This window comes from Cetorhinus maximus, unplaced genomic scaffold (assembly GCF_964194155.1).
Source record: "Cetorhinus maximus unplaced genomic scaffold, sCetMax3.hap1.1 HAP1_SCAFFOLD_1060, whole genome shotgun sequence".
Lineage (NCBI taxonomy): Eukaryota > Metazoa > Chordata > Chondrichthyes > Lamniformes > Cetorhinidae > Cetorhinus > Cetorhinus maximus.
The window spans coordinates 4,446-24,215 of NW_027597002.1; the positions used below are offsets into that span (position 1 = coordinate 4,446).

At 45.5% G+C, this 19,770-nt stretch overlaps 1 protein-coding gene across 1 annotated transcript in view; it reads right to left on the bottom strand.

Annotated features, from left to right (window-relative positions):
• Positions 1-227: 227 nt before the first annotated feature.
• LOC144675623 (uncharacterized) overlaps positions 228-19,770 on the bottom strand; it is a 71,963-nt gene continuing 52,420 nt past the window's right edge. Inside the window, exons 5-6 of the mRNA XM_078536269.1 lie at positions 532-1,239; positions 228-447 (exon numbers count right to left, since the gene is read on the bottom strand). Of these exons, the coding sequence (XP_078392395.1) occupies positions 228-447; positions 532-1,239 (928 nt within the window). The remainder of the gene's footprint in view (positions 448-531; positions 1,240-19,770) is intronic.

Below are 19,770 nucleotides of genomic sequence, written 5' to 3' on the forward strand. Positions count from 1 at the left end.
AGGAGACGGGGGTGAGGAAGAGCCCTTCAAAAGGAACTAACTTGTGTTTGAGAGATTGAAAACACTTGACACAGGGTGAGTTTAACACAAAGCTGATTTATTGGACTTTTATCCAGGATATTACTCCCTATAACTGACCTGGAGTTTATTAACATTAGCAGAAAGAGACCCCAATGAACATGGTTCAGTCCTGGATGTGATTTCACAACAACATCCAATCACTGTAGTTACTTGTGAACTTGCTGGTGTCTCTGTAAATGGTATAAGCGAGTGAATCCTTTCCCACACCCTGAACAGGTGAACGGCCTCTCCCCAGTGTGAACTCGCTGGTGTGTCAGGAGGTAGGATGACTGAGTGAATCCCTTCCCACACTCAGAGCAGGTGAATGGTCTCTCCCCAGTGTGAACTCGCTGGTGTACAGTGAGTTGAGATGATCGCCTGAACCCAGTCCCGCACTGAGAGCACCTGAACAGTCTCTCATCAGTGTGAACACGTTGATGGGACATCGGTTCCCCGGAACTTTTATAGCATTTCCCGCAGTCTGGGCATTTAAAGGGTTGCTTGCCAGTGTGAACTCGCTGGTGTCTCAGCAGGTTGAATGAGGTGGTGAATCCCTTCCCACACTCAAAGCAGATGAACGGTCTCTCCCCAGTGTGAATTCGCTGGTGTTTAGTGAGTTGAGATGATCGCCTGAACCCAGTCCCACAGTGAGAGCACCTGAACGGTCTCTGGTCAGTGTGAACATGTTGATGGGACATCAGTTCCCCGGAACTTTTATAGCATTTTCCGCACTCTGGACATTGAAAAGGCCTCTCCCCAGTGTGAACTCGCTGGTGTATCAGTAGATTGGATGAAGTAATGAAGCCCTTCCCACACTGGGAGCAGTTGAACGGTCTCTCCCCAGTGTGAATTCGCTGGTGTACAGTGAGTTGAGACGATCGCCTGAACCCAGTCCCACAGTGAGAGCACCTGAACGGTCTCTTGTCAGTGTGAACACGTTGATGGCACATTAGTTCCTCAGAACTTTTACAGCACTTCCCACAGTCTGAGCATTTAAAAGGCCTCTTATCAATGTGAACTCGCTGGTGTGTCTTCAGGCTGGATGACTGACTGAATCCTTTCCCACACTCGGAGCAGGTGAACGGCCTCTCCCCAGTGTGACTGCGGCGATGAGTTTCCAGATCAGACGGGAATCTGAATCCCATTCCACAATCCCCACATTTCCACGGTTTCTCCCCACTCTGAGCGGTGCCTTTTCCTTCCATGTTCAAAATCCGATGATATTCATGTTACGTAAATTGGGCGACACCGTCAGATGCTGATGTGATGTTTAGTTTCAGTTTCCCGACTGCAAATTCTCCTCTTCTAAAAACCAGTGAAACTGATTTAAAACAGAAAAAAGGGAGTGAGAGAGAACCCACAAAAACACAAAGGCAGGTTGTGAAATTGAGCTGAATGAATCTGGGAATTTGTGGGGCCGGCACTAGGAAAAAGTGACCATGAAAACTGCTGGATTGTCATAAAAACCCAACTGGTTCACTAATGTCCTTCAGGAAAGGGAACCTGCCACCCAGTCTGGGTCTACACAAGACTCTGACCCACAAGGGAGGAGAGGGAGAGAGAGGTGGGAGAGGCACGGTGTGAAGGGATACCTACAACACAACAAGAACTTTGACAAAGTCTCCAGAAACCTCAACCTCCACCACCGAAAGCACCAGGGTAGAAGGTGTATGTGAACACCATCACCTCCAAGATCCCCTCAAAGTCACACACTATCCTGACTCGTCTGGATGAACAGAAATTTCCTCCATTTCAATATTGGGAAGACTGAAGCCATTGTCTTCAATCCCCACTACAAACTCCACTCCCTGACCACTGGCTCCATCCCTCGCCCTGACAACTGTCTGAGGCTGAATCAGACATTTATAGGGACATAGGAGCAGGAATAGGCCATTCAGACCGTTGAGCCTGCTCCAACATTCAATCTGATCAAAGTCCTTTTCCACACCCTCCATATATCCCTGTATGTAATTGCTCAACCTGTCAACCATTCCTTTGTTCCGTCTAGACTTAACTCTCCGAACACACACCCGGCCGGCTTCCCACATTCAGCCTCCCTGTAATACAAAACTCTGCTTACTCACACCAAGCCTTGTTCACCCATCACCCCTTTATTAACCGACTTACAAAGCCTCTGGGTTATGGAGGACCTCAATTTGAAATTTCACATACTCGTTTTCAAATCCGTCCATGGTCTCTCACTCCCTACCTCTGTAATCTCCTCCAGCCTCACAGCCCTCTGAGATATCTACACTTCTCTAATTCCGACCTGCTCAGAGTTCCTGATTTTAACTGCTCCACCTTTTGTGTCTCCCCCAGCAGCTGCCAAGGCCACAAGCTCTGGAATTTCCCCCTTAAACCTCTCTACCTCACTTTCCTCCTTTAAGATAATCCATAAAACCTACATCTTTCAGTGAATTTTTGTGCATCTGCCCTGATATCTCTTCAGGTGGCTCAGTGTCAAATGTTGCTTTCTAACACTCCTGTGAAACACCTTGGTACATTCCATTACACAATAGAATTAATTCATTACCATTTTAGGGTGGGCAGAATCTGTTGGTCAACTTAGGCACTAAAGTGGAAGAGAGATGGACTATAGCGCAGGATAAACAACTCCTGAAAGATACTGTGGGAAGATAAAGCTGGGGAGCCAGCAGCACATGGTCAGGGGATGGGCAGCAGTGGAAACCTCATTTAGACACATTTGGCAGAAGGAACATTAAAATCCTAAACATAGTTAAAATACATCCATTATTAGAGACAGAGGAAGTTAGTCAATGGCAGAGAGGTGATCAGGGAGAGCAGAGGATGAAACAGAGCAATAGATGGACATGGATTCAGATCCACAGTAAAGGAGTCACGCCAGCCCCAGAGCCATGAAATCTCTCATAGATAACAGAGAACAGCACTAAAAGCCCTAAACTGTTGATGAATAATCAAAAATACTCAACTCTGAAATAATTACAGTTTTTAAATTTAAAATCTCCTGCTGGATCCCGCAGCTGGAAAGATATCAGAAGCACTGGAGTCAGAGAAAAATCTCCCAGTTGAGGAAATACCCGGGGAGCGGAGTGATGTCACCGTGTAATTGTCGATGTGTGATGATGTCACAGTGTAATTGTCGGTGTGTGATGATGTCATAGACACGAACACAGAACATCCGGGTCTGTGCAAACCAGTGATCACCACACATTGTGAAAGACGTGAGGGTCCTTGAGAAAGTGCAGAGGAGATTTACCAGGGTCAGGGATGAGGGATTTTAGTTGTAAGGTTAGTTTGGAGAAACTGGGGTTGTTCTCCTTGGAGTAAAGTGGATTGAGGGGAGATTTGATGGAGATGTATAAGTTTATGATAGGTTGAGATAAGAAACATGAAGATGTTCACATTAGTTGATCACAAAAGGTTTACGGATACAGACTTAAGATTTGAGGCAAGATCTATAAGGGGGATGTGAGGAAAAAACTTTACACAGTGAGTGATTGAGTGATCCGGAACTCAGTGCTTACACTCAGAGGCCGATAATATTCAGGTCCTGATGAATCAAGTGACTCTGTCAGCTCTTGATGTGATGTTTGGTTTGAGTTTCCCGTCTACAAATCCATCCCATTGAACATCCTGTAAAAAGATTATTAAAAAACTCTGTCACTGTCAGTCTAGGATAGAAATTGCGAAGAGACAAATATTTCTCTTTGTTTGCGTTTGCTGTGTGTAAATCCTCCCCTTCTAACTGTAACAGGAGTTTCCAAAATCCATCCCTGTCAGTCCAGGATTCACAATATTCTCTCCTCCTCCTACCTGGACGAGGATGACCGCGCATGCGCCCTGCTGCACAGCCGCTGCCCCCGGGCCGAGCAGAGGGAGAGACCCAGCCATTTCCGGTCTGTTCACCGCAAACGCGGGACCAGTAGTTTTATATTAAGGCTCTGCGGCCTGCACCAAGTGTTTATGAAACCTCCCTGCCCACTCCGCTGGCTCCATTCCTCCCGCAACACCTACTAACTCTGTTATTCTGCTGCAGTCGCCATTTTCCCACCAGGTCGCCGGCTCCGGTCACGGGACAGCACTGCGCATGCTCAGATAGGAGACTGCAATGCGCGGGTGCCAATTACTCTTCGCTGTGCGCATGCGCAAGGCCTTGGCGTTCTGGGTAGAACACCATCTGTCCCGCTCTGAATGCTGGGTGATAGGTCCGCCATTGGAGACCGATATTCTTGCATGTAAAATTATGTTTCATGTTCCGATGATGATCGGACGCTTGGAGAGAAAATTTAAAATTATTAATTCGATTAATTGAACAGTCAAAGTACACGGGCCATAGTACAAAGTACCATAGTTCTGTCCTGGGTGTAATTAACAATGGAACAAACCCCAACAGTTAGAGGTGAATTCACTGGATTCTCAGCAGTCCGGGTGAAGAAGTGATTTTTCCTTCCATACGCCGAGCATTTAAACTCTGCTTTGTCATTCAGAACGTGACTGTTGCGAATTAAATCCTTGGAACTTTTAAAGCTGGATTGTTAACAGGTGGCCAAACTGAGAAAATCCCTTCGCAGAGTTTTCTTCATCAGATGTGACTGCTGCTGTGTCAACTATTAAAGTGACACCTCAGTTAAACCTTATTTATTACAATAATGCTACTGCGCAAAGCTAATGGAGTTTCCCCAGACAAGCGGTGGTCTAGCAAACGCAAACTGTTCACAAAAACAGAATTACCTGGAAAAACTCAGCAGGTCTGACAGCATCGGCGGAGAAGAAATCAGTTAGCGTTTCGAGCCTTCATGGCCCTTCGGCAGAACTGAAGCATAGTTAGAAGAAGGGAGAAATATAAATTGGTTTAAGGTGGGTGTGGGGGTGGTGGTGGTGGGGGGAGAGAGAGACATTGAGGGTGTGGTGATTGTGGAGATGAGCAGATAATCAAAAGATGTCACAGAAAAAAGGGTCAAAGAGGTGTTTTGTCTGAGAAAAGTGCTAATTAAGAATGGAGGACAGGATATTCAAAGTACAGCTCTAGTGCGGGTGGGGTGGAAAGGCTAACAAGGTTTTAGTTTTAGATTTAAAAATAATGGAAATAGGTGGGGAAAGAAGAATCTATATAAATTATTGAAAAAAAAGTGGGGGGGTGGGGAGGGAAAGAAACGGGGTGGGGATGGGGGGAGGGGGAGTTTAAGATCTAAAGTTGTTGAATTCAATATTCAGCCCGGAAGGCTGTTAAGTGCCTAGTCGGAAGATGAGGTGCTGTTCCTCCAGTTTGCATTGGGCTTCACTGGAACAATGCAGCAAGCCAAGGACAGACATGTGGGCAAGAGAACAGGGTGGAGTGTTAAAATGGCAAGCGACAGGGAGGTTTGGGTCTTTCTTGTGGACAGACCGCAGGTGTTCCGCAAAATGGTCGCCCAGTTTGCGTTTGGTCTCTCCAATGTAGAGGAGACCGCATTGGGAGCAACGAATGCAGTAGACTAAGTTAGGGGAAATGCAAGTGAAATGCTGCTTCACTTGAAAGGAGTGTTTGGGCCCTTGGACGGTGAGGAGAGAGGAAGTGAAGGGGCAGGTGTTGCATCTTCTGCGTGGGCATGGGGAGGTGCCATAAGTGGGGGTTGAGGAGTAGGGGGTGATGGAGGAGTGGACCAGGGTGTCGCGGAGGGAACGATCCCTACGGAATGCCGTCAGGGGGGGTGAAGGGAAGATGTGTTTGGTGGTGGCATCATGCTGGAGTTGGCGGAAATGGCGGAGGATGATCCTTTGATCCAACTCCAGCATGATGCCACCACCAAACACATCTTCCCTTCACCCCCCCTGACGGCATTCCGTAGGGATCGTTCCCTCCGGGACACCCTGGTCCACTCCTCCATCACCCCCTACTCCTCAACCCCCACTTATGGCACCTCCCCATGCCCACGCAGAAGATGCAACACCTGCCCCTTCACTTCCTCTCTCCTCACCGTCCAAGGGCCCAAACACTCCTTTCAAGTGAAGCAGCATTTCACTTGCATTTCCCCTAACTTAGTCTACTGCATTCGTTGCTCCCAATGCGGTCTCCCCTACATTGGAGAGACCAAACGCAAACTGGGCGACCGTTTTGCGGAACACCTGCGGTCTTTCCGCAAGAAAGACCGAAACCTCCCTGTCGCTTGCCATTTTAACACTCCACCCTGTTCTCTTGCCCACATGTCTGTCCTTGGCTTGCTGCATTGTTCCAGTGAAGCCCAATGCAAACTGGAGGAACAGCACCTCATCTTCCGACTAGGCACTTTACAGCCTTCCGGGCTGAATATTGAATTCAACAACTTTAGATCTTAAACTCCCCCTCCCCCCATCCCCACCCCGTTTCTTTCCCTCCCCACCCCCCCGCTTTTTTTTCAATAATTTATATAGATTCTTCTTTCCCCACCTATTTCCATTATTTTTAAATCTAAAACTAAAACCTTGTTAGCCTTTCCACCCCACCCCCACTAGAGCTGTACTTTGAATATCCTGTCCTCCATTCTTAATTAGCACTTTTCTCAGACAAAACACCTCTTTGACCCTTTTGTCTGTGACATCTTTTGATTATCTGCTCATCTCCACAATCACCACACCCTCAATGTCTCTCTCTCTCCCCACCCCCACCTTAAACCAATTTATATTTCTCCCTTCTTCTAACTATGCTTCAGTTCTGCCGAAGGGCCATGAAGGCTCGAAACGTTAACTGATTTCTTCTCTGCCGATGCTGTCAGACCTGCTGAGTTTTTCCAGGTAATTCTGTTTTTGTTTTGGATTTCCAGCATCCGCAGTAGCTTTTAGCTTTTTGTTTTTAGCAAACTGTTCACACTTGTGGTGAGCAAAATGAATTGATTCCAGCGCATTGCACACTCTCGTCTGGGATTGAGTTTAACAGTTATAGCTTATTTTCTACAATTATATTAGCAGATTGAAACATTATTTATCTGCTGGAATGTTGAAATGAGAAGGAAAGGCTGATGGGATGGGAGAATGCTAATCCTCCCTCTGATACCTTGTGAAGTGAAATGATGCCCTGTCTGCAGGGAGCACGTGTCCAAGCTTCCCAGAGGGTAGTTTAAACGGTTGTGTTAACCCACTCCAACATAACTAATAGTAACACTACTTTGAACGTTATTTATAAATAATAATTTTAGAAAGCTCTGGACACAGTAATGGCTCCTTGTGCATTGTACCCAGTTCAGACTCAGTGAGGGGGAGTGGGAGCAGAGAGAACAGTTTCCTGCTTCATGTTGACACATTATACCCAGTTCAGACTCAGTGAGGGGCAGTGGGAGCAGGGAGGAGAGAGTTTTCTGCTTCATGTTGATACATTGTACCCAGTTCAGGCTCAGTGCGGGGCAGTGGGAGCAGAGAGAAGAGAGTTTCCTGCTTCATGTTGATACATTGTTGGGAACTCGACAGAGCAGTTCTGATGAATCATGCAGCCTCTGCTGCTGAGTGCTTCCAGCTTTGTTTTTTTACTTTTAAATTTCAAGATTCATCTTCTGCAATTATTATTTTTACAGATCTGTATTTCAATTGATCCTAGGCTTGTTTTCAATTTGTGATTAGTAGTTTTTCAGTTTTGTGTATCCATGCACAGAATGTGAGACAGCATTTATTGCCAATCCCTACTTGCCCTTGAGAAGGTCGTAGTGAGCTGCCTTCTTGAACGGCTGCAGTCCTTGTGGTGTAGGAACACCCGCAATGCTGTTAGAGAGGACTTAATTATGATACAATCTTTCAGAGCCAATAATTAAACTTGGCTCAAATATATTAAGTGGAGAAATGAAAGCAAAATGTTCACTTAAAAGATACTGAAACACAATATTTATTCATGTGCTGATATAATACGCATCTATTTAATTGATTTATTAACCTGCTGTGTGCTGCTCCACCTGTGTTTTCCAACCCATCTTTTGAAGACTCCAGCCGAGCAAAGAAAGCAATTAAATTATTTCAGCAACCTCGAACTTTATATTCACCCCCTTTCAGCATTAGGTGATTTTTTGTGCTAAGCAGACTTCATACAATCCAAAGGAAGACATTTTATTAAATGGAAGTGACTTCCATCCCATCTTAACTGGATATTCTTAATTATTGCGCACGTGTCCTCTGAAGGCTGCGGCACATTTGTAACATTTAACTGTTAAACTCTGAGTTTAGATCACTGCTCTAAATAGAGAAATCCAACTAAGATGATAGTTGTAACTGTTTGTAAATATCAGGTCAGTAGCTGGAATTGGTTTTTTTTAAAGATTTTGTATGAGTAACACATTGTGACATTTTTTGTGTGATGTTTGACGTGTAACTTATGGACTCTGGCTCCATTACTTTATACATATTTGTAAAGTTAAATGCTGGTCTGTTTTATAATGATTGGTGCAATAACCACCTAGTGTTCGTTTTCTTATTTTGAATGCAAAGTTGGGGCTGTTTTCAGGATAAGCTGTCTTTCTAAAGCCGGGACATCTGTATGAGTAATCCAGAGGGTGGCTCATGCTCTGAGGACACAGGTTCAAATCCCACCACGGCAGCTGGTGGAATTTAAATTCAATTAATAAATCTGCAATCACAAGCAATGAGACCACCATCAGTTTTCGTAAAAACACATCTTATTACCCATGTCTTTAGGGAAGGAAATTTGCCATCCTCATCTGGTCTGGCCTACATATGACTGATAAATAACAATAAATAAGATAAGTAAAATATTTTTTTTTTAAATGCGCTATGTAACTGATTTCCTGGTGGTAATTTAACCTGGAATCGCCATAGGTGATATTAATAATTAACACATTCCCATGACATCTCAGTTTACCAAAGTCTGTCCCAATCCATGTGAATGATAAATAGGTTCTCACAATAGTGGGAGGCCAATTTATTAGTGAAGCTTCATCGACTGTACCCAATATTTCATGCTGCCATTTATCCATTGATGCGTTTTTGACATCCAAAAGTTTCAGAAATATTACCAAACAGAAACAGACTGTCACCTCCAACAAGTCTATGTTGAGAATCCACAAAAGAATTAGTCCTAATCTCACAGACCCGCTAATCCGCTAAAAGCTATGTTTTTCTCTCGAGAGGCACGACCAGACCTGCAGAGAATTCCAGCATTTTCTGCTTTTTTTTATTTCAGTAAGCCAGCATCTGCAGCATTTTGATTTTCTTTAACTAATTAGTGCTAAGAATGTGGAAGCCATAAGGTTTGAGATCCATTTTTCAGCTAAAAATGTCTAAGTAAGCTCACGTGCACAAGCTGAAAATGCAAATGGTTCACACCATTGACCCAATTACTGACACAGGAACACAGTCACATCCAGAGACCATCCAGATATTTCACATGTGCGAAGGGATTTATTCAGTTTGCAAAGCAGTAAACACACCAACTTTAAAATTCAAAGGATTTAATCCACCGTCAGAGCATTCCTGTTGGCAGGGTTAAAATGAACCATGTATAGTGAAAAATAATCCATATGCTGAGACTCCATCGAGTTCGGATCTAACTGCAGGGTATTTGTTCTGCTCTTCATAACATCTAGGAGGGAATTAGGGTACAGCCCAGAGCATTTTAGTTGCTGTATCAATTGATTCGAAGACTTTATACCTTGTCCCGATGGCACCCATTGTATTCTGATTACTGGACTGCAGTTTCATTCTACAACGTGACCCTTCAATGGCGGAGTGGTCACCCAGCATTCACTGCGGTGCAGAATGTGCCCTATTCTCATTACAGCAGCTCCCCGCACATGCGCAGGACGGTGTGTGCTTGGAGCATGCACATTGCGGTATTTTTCACGAGCATGCGCAGTGCTGGTCTGGCACTGAAACTGCTCAGAGCGGGTGAGGGAATGTCGAGTGGAGCAAACTAACAGAGTTAGTGGGTGTGTGAGGAGGAATGGAGTCGGTGGAGTGGGCAGGGAGGCTTCATAAAGACACAGTGCAGGCCGCAGACCCCAAATAACAAGGTACCGGTCTTGTGTTTACAGAGAACGGGCCGAGAAATTCTGGATTTCTCCCTTCGCCAGGCCCGGGGTAACGGCCGCCATCTTTATAGGGGCAATGTGCAGCAGGGCGCATGCGCGGTCATCCTGGTCCAGGTGGCAGGAGGAGAGAATGTTGTGAGTTTCTAGAACAAAAACAAAAATACCTGGAAAAACTCAGCCGGTCCGACAGCAGCTGCGGAGAGGAATACAGCTAACGTTTCGAGTCCGAATGACTCTTCATCAGAACTAAGGAAAAATAGAAAATATAAGCTGGTTTAAGGGGTGGTGTGACAGGTAGAGCTGGATAGAGGGCCAGTGATAGGTGGAGATAGTCAAAAGATGTCATAGACAAAAGGACAAAGAGGTGTTGACGATGGTGATATTAGCTGATAAATGTGATAATGGGGACATTAAGGGTAGAAAGCAGGACGAGCTAAGTACAGATAGCCCTTGTGGGAGTGGGGTGCAGGGGGGGGATCGAAATAGGCTAAAAGGTAGAGATAAAACAAGACCTGCCCCTTTAATTCCCCCCTGCTCACCGTCCAAGGGCCCAAATAATCCTTTCAAGTGAAGCAGTGCTTCAATTGGACTTACCTCAATTTAGTCTACTGCATTCGTTGCTCCCAATGCTGTTTCCTCTACATTGGAGAGACCAAATGCAGACTGGGTGACCACTTTGCGAAACACCTTAGGTCTGTCCGCAAGCAATACCCAGACCTCCCTGTTGCTTGCCTTTTCAACACTCCACCCTGCTTTCATGCCCACATGTCTGTCCTTGGCCTGCTGCATTGTTCCAGTGAAGCTCAACGCAAACTGGAGGAACAGCACCTCATCTTCCGACTAGGCACTTTACAGCCTTCCGGACTGAATATTGAGTTCAACAATTTTAGATCATGAACTCTCTCCTCCATCCCCACCCCCTTTCCGATCCCCCCTTTTCCCAATAATTTATATAAATTTTTATTTTCCCACCTGTTTCCATTATTTTTAAATGTATTTCCATCTATTGTTTTATTTCTACCTTTTAGCCTATTTCGATCCCTTCCCCCCCGACCCCACCCCCACAGATAACCCTATCTGTACCTTGCTCATCCTGCTTTCTACCCTTAATGTCACCTATTATCACATTCCTTAGCTAATATCACCACCGTCAACACCTCTTTGTCCCTTTGTCTATGACATATTTTGGTTATCTCCACCTATCACTGGCCCTCTATCCAGCTCTACCTGTCTCCACCCCTCCCCACCCCCCCACCTGAAACCAGCTTATATTTTACCTCTTTTCCGAAGCGGAGGCAGCGTTACCGACAGTGGGTGGGCGGGAAGGCTTCAGAAACCCCCGGTGTAGGCCACAAGCCGCGAACAAGAAACTCCCGAACCGTTTCTGTCCGGTGCTGCGAATCTCCGGAGCCGCTGTTTCCCCGGGACCGGTTTAATGGCCACCATCTTGTTTCAGCGGGGAGCAGGGCGCATGTGCGGCCATATTGGTGACGTCATGGAGTGGGCGGGGCTTGGGCTGGATGACAAAGGCGGAAGAGAATGAGAGTGGGGAGCCAGGGCTGAGCACGTGACTGGGGAATACCTGACTCCCCGAGGACAATGTGCATTGAGAAGGTGAGGCTGAGCTGCCAGTGGTTCAAGAAGGCAGCTCAACACCACCTTCTCAGGGGCAAATAGAGATGGGTAATAAATGCTGACCAAGCCATATACCACCATATACCATCAAATAATTAGAAAAAAAAATTCTGTACCAGGCTTGACTCTTGAATAAGAACATAAGAACTAGGAGCAGAAGTAGGCAATTCAGCCCCTCGGGCCTGCCCCGCCATTCATTACGATCATGGCTGATATCATTTCGGTCTCAACTCCAATTTCCCAACATCTCCCCATAACCTTTCAAACCGTTACGAATTAAAAATCTATCTATCTCCTCCTTAAGTTTATCCACTGCACTCTGAGGTAGTGAATTCCACAGATTTTGAGAAAAGCAATTCCTCCTCATCTCTGATTTAAATCTACCACCCCATAGCCTAAAACTATGGCCTCTCATTCTAGAATACCCCACAAGGGGAAACATCCGCTCCACGTCTACTTTGTCTGTCTCCTTTAGCACCTTATATACCTCAATTAGATCTCCTCTCATACTTCTAAACTTTAGCGAGGATGGGCATAAACTGCTGAATCTCTCCTCATTAAACAAGCCCCACATCTCTGGAATCAATCTAGTGAACCTCCTCTGAGCCTCCTCCAATGCAACTACATCCTTCCTCAAGTAAGGGAACCAAAACTGTGCACAGTACTCCAGGTGTGTTCTCACCAATGCCTTGTACCGTTGCAGCAACTTCCCTATTTTCATACTTTATTCCTTTAGCAATAAGTTACAAAATTCCAATTGCCTTCCTTATTGCCTGCAGTACCTGCATACTAGCTTTCAGCGATTCATGCACGAGGACACCCAGATCCCTCTGCACTGATGCATTCTGAAGTTTCTCTCCATTTAAATAATGTTGCCTTTTCATTCTTCCGACCAGAATGGATAAGCTCACACTTATGCAGTGAGATGTAGCTCTATTAAGTCCGTCTTCTTTATCCCCGCTTCTACTACCCCCTTCTCTTCTTTTCTTTCTCTCTCAGACAGTGGAGTTGAAGCCCGTGATCAGCCATGCTCATTTCGAATGGTGGAGCAGCTCAATGAACCGTATGGTTTATTCCGGTTCCTATCTGTTATCTTAAGGAGACCAGAGTCTTGTGTAGGCCCAGACCGAGTGGCAGGTTCCCTTCCCTGAAGGACATTAGTAAACCAGTTGGGTTTTTATGACAATCCAGCAGTTTTCATGGTCACTTTTTCCTCGTGCCGGCCCCACAAATTCCCAGATTCATTCAGCTCAATTTCACAACCTGCCTTTGTGTTTTTGTGGGTTCTCTCTCACTCCCTTTTTTCTGTTTTAAATCAATTTCACAGGGTATTAGAAGGGGAGGATTTTCAGTCGGGAAACTGAAACCAAACATCACATCTGGATCTGAAGGAGTCGCTCAATTTATCGTGAACTGATTTTGAACATGAAGGGAAAAAGCACTGTTCACAGTGGGGAGAAACCATGGAAATGTGGAGGCTGTGAAGAGGGATTCAGATGCCCATCTGAGCTGGAAACTCATTGGCGCTCTCACACTGGGGAGAGACCGTTCACCTGCTCCGAATGTGGGAAGGGATTCATTCGATCGTCCAACCTGCTGAGACACCAGCGAATTCACACTGGGGAGAGACCATTCACCTGCTCCGAATGTGGGAAGGGATTCATTCACTCATCCGACCTGTTGCAACACCAACGAGTTCACACGACGGAGAGACTGTTCACCTGCTCTGAGTGTGGGAAGGGATTCACTCAGTCATCCAACCTGCTGCAACACCAGCAAGTTCATACTGGGAAGAGGCCGTTCACATTTTCCGTGTGTGGGAAGAGATTCACTCGATCAACAGGGCTGCAACAACACCAGCGAGTTCACAAGGGGGAGAGGCCGTTCACCTGCTCTGAATGTGGAAAAGGATTCACTCAGTCATCCAACCTGCTGAAACTCCAGCGAGTTCACACTGACGAGAGACCTTATAAATGCTCAGACTGTGGGACGTGCTTTAAAAGTTCTGGGGAACTCGTGTCCCATCAACATGTTCACACTGACGAGAGACCGTTCAGGTGCTCTCACTGTGGAACTGGGTTCAGGCGAGCATCTCAACTCACTGTACACCAGCGAACTCACACTGGGGAGAGGCCATTCACCTGCTCCCAGTGTGGGAAGGGATTCACTCAGTTATCACACCTGTTGACACACCAGCGAGTTCACACTGGGGAGAGACCATTCACCTGCTCCCAGTGTGGGAAGGGATTCACTCATTCATTTAACCTGCTGACACACCAGCGAGTTCACACATAAAGACAGTGATTGGATTTTACTGTTAATTATATTCAGGAGTGAACGATGTTTATTAGGGTCTGTTTCTCTGATGTTAAGTTCTAGGCATTAATGTTCTGGACAAAAGTCAAATAAATCAGCTTTGTATTACACACACAATATTGAGTCTTTTTAAATACAATGATGGGATTTTCCTGTTAACACCACCCGGGACTGAACGATTTTCACTGGGGAGTATTTCTGCGGATGCTAATAAATTCCAGCCCAGTTATAGGTGTTAATATTCTGGATAAAAGTCAAATAAATCAGCTTTGTGTAAAACACACTGTCTGGTGAATCTTGTTAATATCTCAAACACAAATTAGTTCCTTCTGAAGGACTCTCCCTCTCTCCTGTCTCCTCCATCCTCACCTCCAACAACAAGTGTGAGGAGCTCATAGAGCTTCTTTGTCACTGAGATTGAGACAATCCGATCAGCTGCCTCTGCTGCTTCCCTCCCTTCCACTAGCCCACCGGGACAAACTGTCTCTAAAGTCCCCTTGTCCGAGCCCTGAACCCACATCTTTCTCCAGTTTCTCTCCCATCTCCCCTCATGCCCTCTCAGTGCTCATCTTGTCCATGAGACCCACCTCTGTTCCCATAACCCTATTCACATTAAACTGTTGACCATCCAACTTCTCCATCTCAACAATATCAGCTAATGGTTCTGTCTCTCTCCTGGTACTGTTCCCCTCACCTTTAAATCCACCATCATCACCCATCCTAAAAAAAAACTTTTTCCACAATTGTCGTTGTAAACTACCACCCCATTTCCAACCTCCCTTTCCTCTCCAAAGTCCTTGTACTTGGTGTCCTCCAAGGATCTATCCTTGGCCACTCCTATTTATCATCTACAGGCTGCCACTAGGTGACATCATCCAACTGTTACTAAATTATCAAACTGCTTATCTCACATCCAGTACTGGATGAGCAGAAATTTCCTCAATTAAAAATCAGGAAGACCAAAGCCATTGTCTTCGGTCACCACTACAAATTCCGTTCCATAAGTACCGAGTCCATCCCTCTCCCTGGGAACTGTCTGAGGCTGAACGACACTGTTCACATTCTTGGTGTCATATTTGACTCCAAGATGAGTTTCTGACCACATATCCACACCATCACTAATACCAGATATTTCAATCTCCATAACGTCGCCTGTCTCCACCCCACCCCCAGCTCATCTGCTGCTCGAACCCTCATCCATGTTACCTTTAGACGTGATAGTTCCAGTACATTCCGGGCCGGCCTCTCACATTCACCCCATCCCCACACGGAAACATGAGATCATCCAAACTCTGCTGACCTTGAGCTTTCTCACATCAAGTTCCATTCACTCATCACCCCTGTGCTCATTGACCGACATTGGCTCCTGGTCAATTTTGCCTCAATTTTAAAACTTGTATCCTCAGTTTCAAATCCCTCCATGACCTCATCACTCCCTATCTCTGTAATCTCCAGTCACATGACCCTCTGCGCTCCTCTCATTCTGCCCTCTCGAACACCCAAGATTATAATTACTCCATCATTGGCGGCCCTGCCTTGATGTGAAGCTTTTAAGTTCCCTCCCTAAATGTGATGTGAGGGAACATTTTTTCACCCACAAGGTGGTTGGAGTCTCGAACTAACTTCCTGAAAGGGCAGTAGAGGCAGGTTCGATTGAGGGATTCAGAAGGGAGCTGGATTGCTACCTGAAAAGAGAGAATGTCCAAGGTTACGGGATAAGGCAGGGGAGTGGGACTAGGTGGAATGCTCTTTCAGGGAGCCAGTGCAGACTCAATGGGCCGAATTGCCTACTGCACTGTAAAGATTCTGTGATTATCCCTATTCTGATTGGGGAACTATACTCTATCTGTATGATTGCAGTGCTGTTAATAAAGTCAGTGTGAGATAATCTGTTGTCAGCTTGATTACCTGGTGTCTCTAACCACACAATTCAATATTTAGAGTCAACAAGATGAACAAGGAAACACCTCATGGCCCAAAACCCCAGCTCGATATTCCCAGGAGAAAGTCTGTTATCTAACACCTCGAGTGGACAGAACAGAGGAAGATCCCAACTGTAAGGAACCCTCGAAAATTTGTAAATATCTTTCAAATGCTGACAGGTTCCAGCTGTGAGTTTCCATCACATTGAAGTTAAAGAAGGTGAGAGAACGGTTATTCTAGAAATATAAAAAACACTAGTTAGAGCACAGTCCAGTTCTGGTCAGCACTTTACAGGAAGGATGTGATCACACTGGAGAGGGCACAGAAAAGATTTATCTGGATGATGCCAGGACTGGTGAATTTTAACCCTGAGGAGGATTTGGAGAGGCGGGTGTTGTTTTCTTTGGAATAGAGGATGCTGAGGGGAGATTTAATTGACGTGTATAAAATGATGAGGGTCCCAGATAGATTGGGTAGGAAGGACCTATTTCATTAACAGAGAGGCCAGTAACCAGGGGGCTGAGGTTTAAAGTAATTGGTGGGAGGATTAGAGGGGAGTTGAGTAATGTTTTCACTTAGAGGGTGCTGGGGAATTTTAAGTCACTATCTGAAAGGGTGGTAGAGGCAGAAATACTCACATTTAAAAAGTACTGGGTTATGCACCAGTCGTGCTGTAACCTACAGGACTACAGACCAAGAGCTGGAAAGTGGGATTGGACTGGACAGCTCATTTTCAGCCAGTACAGACATGATGGGCTGAATGGCCTCCTCTGTGCTATAATTTCTCTGATTCTGTGCTGACAAGAGGTCCTCATGTTTTTATCCGAGACAGACCTCAGCCCAGTCATTTGCTCCAAGTATTGATGTGATGGTTCAAGTGAAGAGGTGCCAGGTATCAGGAGCAGCAGGAGCAGTGAATAAAATCGAGATGTCAGTGAATACTAATAAAGTTTATCAGTATCTTGTTTCATTTTAATAACTTCTGCTGAATGTGGCCCTCACCCAGTGCCAGGATATTGGCAGAGCCACCATGGAAAAGGAGTTTGACACCTCTGAGATAGACAATGTCAAACGGATCCTCAGTATCTCTGTAACCTCCTCCAGCCCCACAACCCTCTGTGTAAATACAAGATGCTGGTGTTGGATTACACCCTGAGATAGACAATGTCAACCTGATTCCCCTCATCCACCAGCACAGCAACTTCTTCACAAAACACAAACAGGTTTCTAAGGCATGACATTCTTTCCCGGAATCCATGTTGAGGATCTCGAATGGATTCTTCTCTCCCCCAGTGATCAGAAACAGAATCAGAAACCTTCAAGCATCTTCCCTGTGATCGTGGCCACACTGATGGGCCTGTCATTCCCTGGCTCTGATTTTTCCCTGATTTGGAAAGTGGGAACACCATGAGCTACTTTCCGATCTCAGAGAACAATCGCTGACTCTATTGAGCTGTTGAAGATACGGAAAAGAGGCTCACAGGGCACCAATTCCATCTCTTTAAACCCCCTTGGGTGGACATCATCTGGACCTGTAGCACCATCTAGTTTGATATTCCCTATTTTCTCCAGGGTGACAATCCCTTTCTATTTTAATATTGATGATGTTATTGACGACAGCACATCCCACAGCTGGAATTTGAGCATCATCCACAGGAATGCAGACTGATGTGAAACAGTCATTTAACAGTTCTGTCATAGCCTGGCAATCTGATTCAATCTGTCCTCAACTGTTTTTCAGTGTTTCAAAATTACGTTTAACCATCTTCCCACTCCTGATGGAGCTGGGAAAGCTTTGCTGTTATTTCCACAATTGTTCACCATCTTCTTTCCCAAAGATCTCTTCTCTAATGGCTGCTTTTCTCTCCCTCAATTGTGGGTGATATTTGTCCCAGTTCTCCTGGACACTGAATTCATCTTGTTCCAAACTGGGTTCAGTGTCAGACAGTTCAGGGAGTCAGGAATCATTCACCCCTAGACCTACACTGAGAGGTAAAGCCCCAAACAATTCCTCAGTAAGGATTCCTCTGGTTCCTCACCGTATATTAGTTAGGATACTGAAACACTGCTTTCTCCCAATCCACTCCTGGAGGGCCCACTCCCCGAGCCTCCAACCTGCAGCAGGATCAGTGCTGGAGCTACACAGCGGGAGTGATCCCAGAGTAACTTTGAGGGTTGCAACCACATGGATGTTCAGGGTTGAGTATTTTTAGTTATCCTGGTGTCTAACACATATCAATAAAATAGGGAACTCCAGGAAATGTGCTGCAGGTCTTTCTTTATCTGTTGTATAATTCTCCCAGCAGTTAACAGGTACCTCTGAAATCATCTACCTGCTATTTTAATACAGAATTTTGCAAATTTATTTCAAATGGGTTTAATTCTGCCTTAAAGTAATCGATTTTAGTCTGTCACAAACACAGTAAATCTTCATAGAATAATTAGCAAAGTAATTTTCAGACTGGAAATTTAAACCTGATTTTCCCTTTCAGTCAGAAACAGATCACAGTTTTACACCAACCTCTGATTTGACAGCACGTTTCCAGCATTCACCGTTGTTCCTCCTGACTCTAAACACAGTTGTATAGGAGCCTGCTGTTCTGGGTCCAGGAGGTCCGAACCATGGAACAGAGCGGCTGGGACACATTTCTTACACACCTCAGGATTAACCCACACGGGGGCTTTGCTGTCAGTGAAGAGAGAGGAGAAAGAGCAAAGTGCTGTTTGTCCTTCTCAGTGTGACCCCGAGGGACTGTGTCCAGGCTGAAATTCTGTTCCTGCTGTATGATCCACGACCCAGATTGTCCTTCCTGAGCTCCAGCCAGGTGATGTTAAACACCCAGGTGGGAAAGGCAAAAATCCACAACGTGTTTAAAATAAACCTGATTTATTTCACATTTATCCAGAATATTAAACTTCAGTCCAGTTACAGGGATTATGAACATCAGCAGAAACAAACTCCAGCTGTCAGAATGGTTCAGTCCTGGATGTGGTTAACAGCAGCAATAACAGCAGAATCCAATTCCTGCAGCCGCTTGTGAACTCGCTGGTGTGTCAATAGGTGAGATGACAGAGTGAATCTCCTCCCACACACATAGCAGGTGAACAGCCTCTCCCCAGTGTGAATGTGTTTGTGTCTCAGCACCCATTTTGCTTTTAAATCTCGGCTCATGGTCAGAACTTTGAAAAGGTTTCTGACCCATGTAAACAAGTCGATGTGTATAGATGAAAGCAAAATACTGCACATGTTGGAAATCTAAAATTAGAAACAGAAAATGCTGGAAAAGCTCAGCAGGTCTGGCAGCATCTGTGGAGAGAGAAACAGAGTTAACGTTTCAAGTCGGTATTACTCCTCTTCACAACTAATGTGTATTGAGGTGGGATGACGGAGTGAATCTCTCCCACACAGAACAGATGAATGCTCTCCTCCCCAGTGCGAGTGCGCTGGTGAACACTGAGTTCACATGATCACTTGAACCCAGTCCCATAGTGACAGCACTTGAACAGGCTCTGGTCCGTGTGAACACGTTGATGGAACATCAGCTCCACAGAACTTTCATAACTCTTTCCCATTTAAAAGATCTTCCATCAGTGAGAATCTCTCCCCACACATGGAGCCGGTGAATGACCTCTCCCCGGTGTGAACTCACTGGTGTTGCAGCAGGATGGACAATCACCTGAACCTCTTCCTGCAGTGAGAGCAGATGAATGGAGTGGAACCGGAGTGAATGCACTGGTGAACCATCAATGAATGTGGGTTTTTAAAGCTCTTGTCACAGCCTAAACAGGTGTTTCAGCAGGGTGGAAGAACTAGCGAATCGACTTCCACACTTGGAGCAGGTGAATGGCCTCTCCCCAGTGTGAATTCGCT